This window comes from Columba livia, chromosome 1 (genome assembly GCF_036013475.1).
Source record: "Columba livia isolate bColLiv1 breed racing homer chromosome 1, bColLiv1.pat.W.v2, whole genome shotgun sequence".
NCBI lineage: Eukaryota > Metazoa > Chordata > Aves > Columbiformes > Columbidae > Columba > Columba livia.
This window is the reverse complement of record NC_088602.1, coordinates 54,379,767-54,393,008: the sequence shown is the minus strand read 5'-3', so window position 1 is coordinate 54,393,008 and position 13,242 is coordinate 54,379,767. Positions and strand designations below refer to the sequence as shown.

At 40.1% G+C, this 13,242-nt stretch overlaps 1 protein-coding gene across 3 annotated transcripts in view; it reads right to left on the bottom strand.

The window, feature by feature from the left end:
• Positions 1–13,242, bottom strand: part of GPC6 (glypican 6) — a 776,640-nt gene that overhangs the window by 339,542 nt on the left and 423,856 nt on the right. For all 3 annotated transcript variants that reach the window (XM_065056864.1, XM_065056870.1, XM_065056879.1), the window contains exon 3: positions 10,128–10,519. In XM_065056864.1, coding sequence (XP_064912936.1) covers positions 10,128–10,519 — 392 coding nt within the window. The remainder of the gene's footprint in view (positions 1–10,127; positions 10,520–13,242) is intronic.

Below are 13,242 nucleotides of genomic sequence, written 5' to 3'. Positions count from 1 at the left end.
CAAGTTTCTCCCTTCCCTTTCAATTCTCTCCCCTATTTGGAGGCTGGGAGGAGGAGTGAGCGAGCAGCTATCATGGTTGTATTGCTAGCTAAGGTTGAACCATGACAGCTGAGAAGCTTTTCCTTAGGTGTTTCCATAGCTCCTAGGCCTCAGCTGGTTTGAGCTCATACAGCTTAGATGTCACAGACCAAAGCTGGTCAATTATTGCATTTCCCAGAAGGAGAAGACCAAGTGCTTAGATCTCTAGGTATTCACTTGTTTTGCATCATGTCTGAAAAACAGGGTTTGTCACTGCTGCCACAGTGTGCCATAACACCACAGTGTGTGCTGTACTGCTGAGCCAGCAAATTGCTGAAGAGAAGAAAGCAGTTTGTAATTTCCGTTTCTTGTACGTAAACACTGAAGGCTACTTTTGTGAAATTCAGATCCTTATCTCTGGCATCTAAGGCTTCCCTCTGTCAACTGCATCCATAAAACCTTAATTTGAAATAGAACAATCAGATCAGTGTCTCCTGTTGTGGAGAGAACCACTGATGCTTTGGCATAGCAACTCAGCATGCAGAGCACTTACTCAGGAAATGCAAATTAAGGGTACTAGCCCTGCTTAGCTTTGTTAGCTTGCCAGATATTGCCTTATACACACTCACTTTTGGATCCATGGATAATGCAAACATATGGACGTGAATGAAAGAATCATAGGATGGAAAGTACAAAAGGCAAGTGTAGATACAATTCTGTTGCTTAGCAATACTAAAAATCACGTCAGTGGGGGTGAAGCGGGAAGTCTGTAGATGTTCCTGAATAAATCCAGTAATTCCTCCAGTGGTGCATTCGTGCAAAATTAATAAACTTTCTGAAATCAAAGACCAGAAGTCAAACTTGCACAGTACCTGGACAGACCTGAACATCAAACAATCTCTGGCAGTTTTAAAAGCAAAACCACTTTCAAGAATGGGGAAGATGTTTGCAGACTAAAACTGCACGGAGGTGTTGGGAAAGGCAAAGCCTTGTACACCAGCTGCCAAAGGACAGCAAACTGTTATGAAGGACAAGTGGGCATTTCTTGCACTAAAATCCTCTATCTATACACTTAGTTTCTGCTCTTGGCCATGTAATGGTGACAGATGTGTATAGCTGAGGTCAACTAAATTCTCCTAACCTTATTCAAAGCTCTACTTTTCAACTGTTCTGTCTGGTACATTTAGGTTTTACTCAAGAAATGAATTCTTCCTAAGGGCTTTAGTAGAAGAAGTAGTAGAAGAAGAAAGAACAATGATAGCCTTAGACACGTGGGCTGACATTTTCTCTTCAGAAAATATAACGGAAAAAATTCGGCAAGCTCGTGGCATGAAAAACTCTCATAAGAAACAGACACTACAGGACAGGGCTAACTTCAAAATGTTACAGATGACCAAAACTGTTATTTGCTTGACAATGAAATACTGTTTTTTCATACTATTTTTCTTTTGTTTGAGATATATTTTGAGATGCACAGCTTAAACAGACAGTGAAGCCAACTGTCACTGATCTCTGAAAAACTGAGCTTTGAACTTAGATCCAAACAGGTTATTTTAGACTGCATTAATGTAAAGTCTCAGAGAATTTTCACATTTGTAATGTGTTACTGGTGACTTTGTTGACTACAACAATTAAGCAGATATGCATTTAAATGCCAGGTAGTATTCCTAATGAGTTTTAGGTAAATCAGATATTTCCTTGACTAATGCTTTCTGTAGAAACCTGAAAGCAGAAGTACGTATTAGTTTTTGTGCTTCTGGCTCACATGGGAAATAAACTGAATTGCTTTTATCAAATTGTGATTGGAAAAACAGTGCTTCCATAGGCTGCCTTTGAAACAGGATTAAGACAATCTGTAAAAAGAGTCATTCTAAAAAGTCAGCATGTTGCAAGATGATATAGATCTCCTTGCATTGCTTAACCTTCAGACTTTTTAATATCGTTCCTATTTCCATTTGATTCTTCTGAATTTTATTTTACTCTCCTGTGCTAAAACAGCAAAATTGTAAATCTGCTCTAAGATTAATTACATAGAAGGTATAAATCTAGCAGGGTCAGCAAGCTCCCAGGTGAACTTTGCTTCTTTACCATTATTTTTATCATGACTTGGCTGTGTATTGTGACATGAACTAGGATACATTGCTCTAGGAATTCCTCTGAAAAAATTCTCTATTTTCTCTTTACACAGCTTCTGCAGGTGCCATATGAACATATTTTATAGATGGGAAATACAACTGGTATGAAAACTTTGAAGAATTATGTGTAAAATGTCCTTTTTGGCAATCAAAAGAAAACCTTGATTTAAATACATATATATATATATATTTTTCTAAACTGTCATGGCAGTTTTTGATGTCATTGTTAAACTAAAATACATATTTTGGTAGAAGTATAGGTAGAAGTCTCATGTAAAGCTGAACCAAAGCCTATTTTCTGTGCCCTAAGTATTGGGAAAAAAAAAAAAAAAAAGAAGCACAAGCTGAGCAAAAGCTCACCAATCATACAAAGAACCCAGGAACCCAGGAAGACATGTTCCAGTACACACAAAGTGGAAAACAGATCAGTGCACCTGCAGTAAGTCTGGGACATCTGGAAGGCATCTGGTTTATTTTCCCATAAAATGTCTGCAAATTAACTAGATCAGTTTATGTCTCTTTCCTTTCCAAGAAAGGGGGAAAGATTTCCTGCATAGCTGGAGAATCTCACTTGAAAGGATGCTTCCCACAAAGCACTGCAATTTAGATACCTTTCAGTCTCGATTCTATGCCTCAGATATCTCTGAGCCCTGAAAGCCCTCAGGCTGGATAATCCCTGGATTCCCTGCATGAGGAACACCAAGGAACAGAAAGAGGAAAAAAGAGTGTGGTCTCTCCATGGCATGGTGTGATCCAGTTCTTGGAAATATATGTTAATTCAGTTAAAACTCAAAGAACGAATGACTGAAAAAGCCTTAAAACAATAGACACAGAAGCAATCATAAAAGCTATGCTTGCTCAGCTGGACTGTTCCTAAACTAACAATTTGAACTAAGGATTAAAGTTTAGTGAAAACCATAGCCCTTTTTAGATCTCCTTTCCCTCTGTGACTTTAACAAGCCAAATCTCTTCAGCCAATGAAGTTGAAATACACAGGACACGCAGCTCTTTATCTGTCACACCTCACAAATCACATTTTCCAGCATTAAAGTACTATTCATTTTGGCCTTTAATTACCTGACTTATCAGCATGTCATATTTCCCCCCCATGCACTACCTACAGTAATTACATTCTGAATCAGTGTGACATTCAATATTGACCTTTATTTATATCTCTCACAAACTGTTGAATGTTTATTTATAAACCATGAAAAGCAGAGTTTGTAAGAATATTGATTCAGCACATTAGAAAAGCAGTAGCCTGGCATTCTGTGAGTATAAGTAATCACAGGCAATTACTAGAGACTGCTTTTCACCACTAATCGTGGGTTTAACCTTATAATTGCATCACTGAATTTGTTTCACTTTGTCCATATATCACCAGGTTCCTAATAATAAGTCTGATATTAACATAATTTAATAATAATCAGGGGAAGAAAGGTTTTAATTGGTTTTAAAAAGGCAGACATATAACCTATGCCATGCAGTGAGAAAGGTATTGTAACAGCCTTTTTTATTTTGCAATAAATGATAATTAATATTTAAATGCATTAATTAAATAAGTACTTAGTGGCTGGGTCACAAATCTTTGATGTTTATGTCACTAACAAAATCACTAACTGCTCCTAATGATGCCCCTGAGCTAAGCTTCACTTTACTCCTAGTATAAAAACTACTTTTGCTGCCAGCAGCATGAGTTTGCAAGTGTGAAAGGGAAAGCCAAACTACGAACAATTCTTTTTTGTCTTTATCCCGCTATATAATGGGAAGAAAGTGGTCAAATTCAGGAAAACAACAACAACAACCAACCAAAAACAACCAAACCAAAAACCAGCCAAACTTAGAGAAAAGCAAAACCAGCAAACAGTAACTAAACCCGCAGATCTATGCAAACAGGAGTACTCTGCAGTCTATTCCTGCTCCTAGTGAGCCAGACTCAGTGCAAGAGGCAATGAAGATGTAACTGTCTGCCTGGGATTAAATTAGAGCCCTGAGCAGCAGTGGGGTAATGACAGCTGGCTAACGATCGTGCTTTTGGATAGGACTGAGCAGTCATACTTCATTGTTTTTTTTTTCTACCAAACTCATACAGTCTCAGTGTGAATTTACCCAGGTTAAAACATGACATCGGCTCAAGTCAGGGTTGAGAAGTCATGTTCATGAAACATAAAAATTGTGTGCTTTTTTTCTCCTGATTTCTTCAGCTTTTAATGAAAAGTATATTGAAAGCAAATGCTTCTCAGAAAGACAAAAACCACACAAAACCAACCAAACAAAAAACAACAAAACCCCAAACCAAACCAAACCAAAAACCACACAAAAAACCAAATAACTTCTTTGAGTGGAATGCTATCCCAATGAGATAACACTCTGCTAGGGAAACAGTACTGCCTGTACAAATAGTATGGTTTTGTTGGCAAATTTGCGTCTAGTTTGGGATTTACGCTATCTTTTGAAATACCCTTAGTTGAAGTCTTAATATTTTCTTGGGAACGAGTTCTATTTTCTATATGCTCTGTTTAGTCCATAACTCTTTTTTTTTTATTTAATGAAAAATAATCTTCAGCACAATAAGCTTTATAACTGTCATAATTCAGTTGGGAAAAGTATTTCAGGAATCATAAGCTCCTGAAAAATCATAAAGATCCTCCTTTTTTAATTTTAATTGTTTTATCCTCCCCATATATTTTCTGCTTATATTTTCCACCACTCAGTGACAGATCAAAAAGACTATTGTGATCACTAAGAATGTTTTGTTTAGAGCTAGAGAGAATAACTTAGCATTATTTAGTTGTAAAGTACCCAGAGCCCAGACAGAGTAAAAGATGAACATGAAAAATATGCACACGTCTGTTCTATCACATTATTGTAAATCACACCTGGCAGCAACTTCAGAAATATTTTCAGTAGTTTCTTCAGTTTAACATGAAATACTAAATCACAGTTAGTCAGGAAGGTTTGGGGGTTTTTTTGTCCTTTGTTCTCCAGGAAAATTTTGAGAAAAACAAAATGCATTTTAAAATATTGACAATTGAATATGCTATATTTTTATGGGGCAAAATGAAAGAATAACATTTTTTTTTCCCCACCAATTGGTAACAAGCAGAAAGGCCTACTGCATCATTTTTAGTCAGTACCAACATTACACCCTCTCTGAAGAAAATGCTTCAAAAAGAATGTGTCCCTGACATGAGATAGGGAGCAAATCCTTCTGAGTGTGTGACCCACCAGCCCATTTACAGAAATGGGCCAGACGAGGCTGAGCAAGTAAATTAAAGGTCCCAAAAGGAGATGCTGTTACCAATTTTCCCATTAATAAATCTCTTTCTCATGGTATATAAGGTGTAGGCTCAACTTTTTTCTCTGTGAACAGCCTTTGACAATGGCAGTTCAGTGAGATAATGGGTCCAAAAACAGTAAAGTATCTTTTTAGCTTGTGATGCTACAGTTAAGAGAACCCTTCCTTGTTCTCAGCCAGTGCAGACAATGGGCAAAGAATTCTGTAAAAGACCTGCAACAGTTCTTTAAATTTTCTTTTTTTTTTTTTTTCCCATTTCCCTTGACTTACCCAGATGTGGCATTCTTATCACAGAATCTCTCAACATTAGAGTACAATTAAAATGAAATCCGTGCTGAATCTGGATGACTTCCAAAACAGTGAGAAAAAATATTTACTCGACTCTTTTCCTGGTTGCAAAGTTATGTGCTAACTCTAAGGAGTGCATGCAGTCTTTTAAAACAAGGTCAAGGGAGGTGATTCTTCCCCTCTATTCTGTGCTGGTGAGACCACACCTGGAGTTCTGTGTCCAGCTCTGGGGTCTCCAGCATAAGAAGGACATGGACCTGTTGGAGCAGGTCCAGAGGAGGCCACAAAAATGACTGATGGAGCCTGCACAGGCTCTCTGGGCAACGGCTTCATTGCTTGATCATCCTCCTGGTGAAGCTTCTCTTTTTATTCAGTTTGAACTGGCCCTTGGTTCAACTCATGCCCATCGTATCCCACCATGCCCCACTGTGAAGAGCTTTGATGCATCTCTTTGATGACCTCCCTACAGGCACCAGGTGCTGCTGCTAGATGCCCTTGAAGTCACCCCTTCTCCAGGCTGAATAAGCTCCAGTCCCACAGCCACTCCTCACAGAACAAGTAATTCAGGCCTGATCGTGCCGGTGGCATCTACTAAACTTGTTTCAGTTTGTCAATGTCTTCCTTGACAGGAAGGAAGGGCCCTAAAACTGAACACAGTATGCTAGATGTAATCTAATAGAGTATCACTATGTATATATAAAACAAGGAATCTGTACTATACCTTGTACCAACCACCAAGCACTTTTAAAGATTTTAAAGTGTTGCTTTTATGTTAAAAGATAATAAAAAAAAAAAGCATTATTGAGCTATTGTCATCATCTTCAAGTGACACTACAAAAAGGCTCACTTCATGATTGCAGAACTAGTAGTTCTCATTATAGGATCATAGGATCATTTAGTGATCTTGTGATAAGCCCTACTCCCCTACTCCTGAAAGGGCTTTTGTGCCCAAAACCCAGCAAGCAAGATGTAAACATTTCCTGGGTATGTGAAACGGGAAACACCTGCACATTCTGTACCTTCATGTGATACCTTGGCAGACAATTTGTACCTTAATCTGTTTGGGATTCACAATTTACAGATCTGTTACATAAATGACATTGCTTACTCTCTACAGTCTGATGCTGTCAATGCAGCAGGACCTAATGCCTACTGACAACAGTGATGTCAGAGTTCAACACCTTCACTTGAAAGCTGACCCATGGGTACATCACTGCTGTTCAGATGAAATTTGGGGCTGCACATATCTGAATTCTGCACACTCGGAGGCTAAACAGCCGTATCTGCCCCCAGCCAGACTATGTGGACATGGATTTCATGCCAATGTCTTGCCACTGTTCAGAAAGAACTGCAAAAATTGACAGTGCCAGAGAAAAAGGGAAGGCAACCCTGTAGCCCAGGAAGGCACTTGGGAGGAAGAAACCTTGCTTCTAGCTGAGTAACAAGGATCATGTATTTCATTCACTGACTTTTATATGCAAAATTACCCTTTCCTCCCATGCAGTTTCCTAAACATGAAATCAAGCTCTTACTTCACAGTATCACAGTATCACAGTATGTTTGGGATTGGAAGGGACCTCAAAAGATCATGTAGTCCAATCCCCCTGCTGGAGCAGGAACGCCTAAGTGAGGTCGCACAGGAACGTGTCCAGGCGGGTTTTGAATGTCTCCAGAGAAGGAGACTCCACAACCTCCCTGGGCAGCCTGTTCCAGTGCTCTGGCACCCTCACTGAGAAGAAGTTTTTTCTCAAATTTAAGTGGAACCTCTTGCGTTCCAACTTGATCCCATTACCCCTTGTCCTATCATTGTTTGCCACTGAGAAGAGCCTGGCTCCATCCTCATGGCACTCATCCTTTATATATTTATAAAAATTAATAAGGTCCCCCCTTAGTCTCCTCTTCTCCAAACTAAAGAGACCCAGCTCCCTCAGCCTTTCTTCATAAGGGAGGTGCTCCACTCCCTTAATCATCTTTGTTGCCCTACGCTGGGCCCTCTCTAGCAGTTCCCTGTCCTTCTTGAACTGAGGGGCCCAGAACTGGACACAATATTCCAGATGTGGTCTCACCAGGGCAGAGTAGAGGGGAAGGAGGACCTCTCTCAATCTACTAACCACCCCCCTTCTAATACACCCCAGGATGCCATTGGCCTTCCTGGCCACAAGGGCACAGTGCTGGCTCATGGTCATCCTGTTGTCCACCAGGACCCCCAGGTCCCTTTCCCCTACACTGCTCTCTAATATGTAATTTCCCAACCTATACTGGAACCTGGGGTTGTTCCTGCCCAGATGCAGGACTCTACACTTTGCCTTGTTAAATTTCATTAGGTTATTCCCCGCCCAACTCTCCAGCCTGTCCAGGTCCCGCTGGATGGCAGCACAGCCTTCTGGTGTGTCAGCCACCCCTCCCAGCTTAGTGTCATCAGCAAACTTGCTGATAGTACACTCTATTCCCTCGTCTAAATCGTTAATGAATATATTGAATAATATTGGCCCCAGTACTGACCCCTGAGGCACTCCACTAGATACTGGCCTCCAACTAGACTCCGCACCATTGACTACCACTCTCTGGCTTCTCTCCTTAAGCCAGTTTGCAACCCACCTCACTACTCTATTGTCTAGACCACACCTCCTCAACTTAGCTGTGAGGATGCTGTGGGAGACTGTGTCAAAGGCTTTACTGAAGTCAAGGTAGACCACATCCACCGCTCTGCCATCATCCATCCACCTTGTTACATTCTCATAAAAGGCTATGAGGTTGGTCAAGCATGACTTACCCTTGGTAAAGCCATGCTGACTGCCCCTAATAACCCTCTTATCCTTGATACGCCTTGAGATGGCACCAAGGATAAGCTGTTCCATTACTCTCCCAGGGACAGAGGTGAGGCTGACCGGTCTATAATTACCCAGGTCCTCCTTCTCGCCCTTTTTGAAGACTGGAGTGACATTTGCTTTCCTCCAGTCCTCGGGCACCTCCCCCGTTTCCCAAGACTTGGCAAAGATGATGGAGAGCGGTCCAGCTATGACTTCAGCCAGCTCCCTCAGCACCCGTGGATGCATCCCATCTGGACCCATGGATTTATGTATGTCCAGACTACTTAATTGCTCCCTAACCCAGTCCTCATCGCCTAAAGCAAACTCCTCCATTGACCTGGCTTCATGCGGGGTCTCAGGGGTACAGGGCTCCCCAGAACAGCCTCCGGCAGAGTAGACAGAGACAAAGAAGGCATTCAGTAATTCTGCCTTCTCTGTATCTTCTGCCACCAGGGCACCCACCCCATTCATCAGTGGGCCTACATTGCCTCTGGTATTAGTTTTATCTGCTATGTATTTGAAAAAGTTCTTTTTGCTGTCCTTGACCCTTCTCGCCAGCTGTAATTCTAAGGAGGCCTTGGCTATCCTAGCTGCCTTCCTACATCCTCTAACAGCAGCCTTATATTCTTCCCAAGTGGCCAGGCCCTGCTTCCACGACCTGTAAACTCTCCTCTTCTGCTTGAGCATACCCAACAGATCCCTATTCAACCACGCAGGCCTTGATGACTACCTCTCTGGCTTCATGGCTTCTGAATTTGTAATTGCAAAATATCACATCACACAGGATAAGAGAAGTTTAGAAACCTCATGTTGTTGAGCTCTTGAGTTGCAGTCTACTGTACAATATCTTGGCTCTGCCTTTACCTCAGCCTCTGGCTGTGATTTAAATGAAGCAAGTGAGACAGTCCTGTCAATTATTTTTGTGTGTGTGTAGTTGTATTTTGTTGTTGTTGTTGTTGTTGTTTTTTTTTTTTCATTACATCACTTTAATTATGTGAATCCCTTAAGGATTACAATTTTCATAAATATTTGCATAGATAAATAATTAAAACTAAAATAAATGTGAGTCAAACCATCCTTTGGGAAAGCTCAAGTTCCAGAGGTGTCACTATTCATCTGTTTTCTCATGGAAAACATGATTAGACATTTCTAATAAAATCCATCACCCAGTTGCATGATGAACAAATACTGTGATGGCTGTACTGCCCTCATGAATAGCAACAAAAATTTGCTTGAAACATTTAAATTCTTATCAAAATCACCATCCTTTAAATATATAGCCAGTTTTGAATTACTAATCACAATCCCTACCATGCTAGAACATTGATGTATATTGGTATTTCATTGAGTCCTAAGCAAAGACAAATGCTTTCCAGTCAGTATTGCCTCAACATCTCCAGAAAGAAGTAAACTGTTGCCCCTATTTATAAACTTAGGTATCTCAGTAGACATAAAACCCAAACAACGAAGCAGCCCCCGCTACACCCATATAAAAAAAAAAAGAGCACACAATCAGATTTCAATATTCTAGTAAGTTTTAAACAAATTCAAGCTTAAACCCCCCTGATTTTAGGTTACCTTGGATACTCTGTTTGCAACCTCTCTGCCCACTGTCAGTCCCTGAACAAAGGTCCGTGCAGCAATGAACGCTCGAGTCACTTGAACCTTCAGCTTCCTTGGTACATCTCCAAACGGCTTCAGCTGGTCTGTGTACTTGCTTACACACTCCAGGTAGTCCTCTGTGAAATGGTACTGGGGGTTTATAAGCTGGAACATCCGTTCCAACAGCCGAGCCCAGAAATCATTCAGCATTTCCTCCAAGTTCACATTGCCTCCTGTGTAATACCGCTTCAGCTCTGTGAAGAGGTCCTGGAACACCTCAGAGTTTTGCATGTACAGCATGCCATATGTCCGGACAAACATGTCGTTTAAGGATCTTTCTGCATTCTCCAGAAGTTCTCGGAAAAATTCTGCAGGGAAAACAAGCAGATGTTAATGGATATATTAGTAAGGCACCAAGGGTTTTCTGATTGCGTTCCCACGTTACCATTAGCAAAGTTTGTCCTAGTATGTTATTGCCATACTATGCTTAGATTTTCCCAAGAAATTCACTGAGCATGTACAGCAGTTCTTTAAACACATCTGATAAAAGCAGGCATAGCTGCTTCTGTTTTTTACAAGATCCCACCTTCCTACAGGATCTGCTTGTCAACCTTCTTAAACTTCTTTTGGAAAAGAGTTCAATGACTGCTGTGGCCTGTAAGTGGGGCATTGCCGACAGCGAGGCAGAGATGGCAATGTCTTTGGCAAAACAAGTCTATTTGCTGTGATTAAATGAGTTGCACTGATGCAGGAGTCACCACACAGCCAACTCTGGGATACCAGATGCTAAATATGTGGTCATTGCCAGTATACACATCTATGTGTGCTGACTGCAGGGATCTGCTGACTTCTTACAGTCTTGGCTAATGCTATACTGTGAATATCCTTTTAACATAGGGCCCTGCTGTGACTACAGTGACTCATAAAAATGCAGAACCACTGCAGTGCACTGTATAAGACTGTATAAGAAAAAATCTACACTAAATTTAAAGATTTGCAACTGTAATTAGCTGAAAGCAGAATCCACTGAACACTGTAGACCAGTCTACAGGGACTCAGTAAGAAAAGAGCTTCTTCATTTTGACAGAAATCATGCAGAGTTGCAGTCTTTGATCTCCCAGATAATTGCAAAGGTGTTATAATGAAAATGTATACACAGAACACTGAGAACATGTTCACTACATCAAAGCACTTATTGAAAGGAAAATATATTCTAATAAATATATCAATGTCTAAACTGTCATTAAAACCACAGCTCTTCATATGAAATAAATTCCATCTGGAAAAGAATATGCCTTTGCCAAATAGTTTATGGAGGGAAAAGTAGGAAACCAAACCAAACCAAAATAGAACACCCACCAAAATTGCAAAACCCACAACCAAAAAGAAAGAGTTGTTAGTTTTTGTTGCCAAATAGAATAACTTGAGGTCCACAGGTCCATGACACACAGTATTCTCTGTTGTTTTTCCAGTAATTCTAACAAAACTGTTTTAGAGAAAAGCAAAGCAAAGCTGTATTTTACCTGACCTGGTGCTATCCTTGATGTCTGAATCATCCTGATTATCATTATATATATTATATACATTTAGCATTTATTCTTCTAAGAAATAATGCATGCTGGCTGTACTGCTGAATACATCTAGCTCTCTAGTCACACAATCTGGAAGGCAAAAATATGGCTGAGAATCTGAGGCTCAAATTAAAATTTGTTTTAATGTTGAAGTCAAGCTTTCAGACCAGTGCAATTGAATGACAACTGGGAAAGACCACCATGAAAGCAGTGAATCCAGGCCCCTCGACTTCTCTCCTATACAGCTCCATATGCTGGGGGCTGCTTACTGCAATTCACATGCTGTCTCCTCCCAGTTCACAGTGATACTGGACATCCCACTATTTATCTTAAAAGATCATACCATCGCATAATTTAGTCACAGCAAAGGATAATCAAGTTAGCTTCTCCTGTCTGAGATTGTTAGCCTATTATTTCTTTGTGTGGGAGTGTTACGTAGCAATCTCACAGTCAGTTTGCTGGAAGCCAACCAAACTTTACAGGGAGGGGTAGACATCTAGCACAGTGTGGCCCATGCTGGTCACAATCTTCATTTATACTGTGTGGTACAAACACTATCAGTAACTCCACAAGCTTAAATTTCATGCTGGACCAAATGTGACACCATACATATGCATTGTGTAGGAAAACTAATGTCCTCTAAATAGCAATACATTTATTTAATTTTCAGTCTTCTCATAGGTCTTTAGTCTTTGAAAGCTATTGCACAGAGTAAATTATTATGCAATTAAAAAGTTAGACTGTTGGTCTTCTGTACACTTTGATACAAAAGACAGTTTAAGAGAGTTATCTTCAATAGTAACCCTATACAGGATCAGGATAATAAAGCAGCAACCACAAAATTGGATACCTTTCGAGTTTTAGAGAGAAACAGATCTCCCCTGTTGTGCTAATTAGAAAAATTCTCAGTCAGCTGCTGTCCAGCAAAATGAATGCTGGTGAGAAGGATTACTTGCTTTTTCAGTCTACAAATCTTTCATACATCAAGAAAGTTGTCTGCTTTGTGATGCTTATGTACAGAAACTGTGTTCTGGCATAGCTAGGCACTTTTCCAGTTACATCAGGAGAAACTGTACTTGCTTCTCCAAAGGTTGATTTTTTCCATGCTCTTTACAGTAATTTAAAGATTCTATGTTCATTGCAATGATGATATTTCATCAACTTGCAGGTAGATTTTGAAAAATAATGTAATATTTCAGCTCAAAGTAAAAGAACGAAGATGAGACAGACATTAGTCATGTTGCTTAATGTGCTTCTGGAAGGCACTCAAATACTACAGTGGGAGAGGAGAACCTATATAAGACAGATCTGTGCTGTGTTTTAAAATATATATCTTGTGAAATTCTCTGCTGCCAAAATAGGCTGTCATGAGCAGTGTTAATGTTGGAAATAATTTTTCCTAATTTTAAGTGGTGATTCATTTATATGACAGAATATGTCCTGGATATGTCTTATGTTGCAAGTACGTTTTTATACAGCTTTCATTTACTAGCCAGACAGTCTCAGGAAGCTCGTTCAGT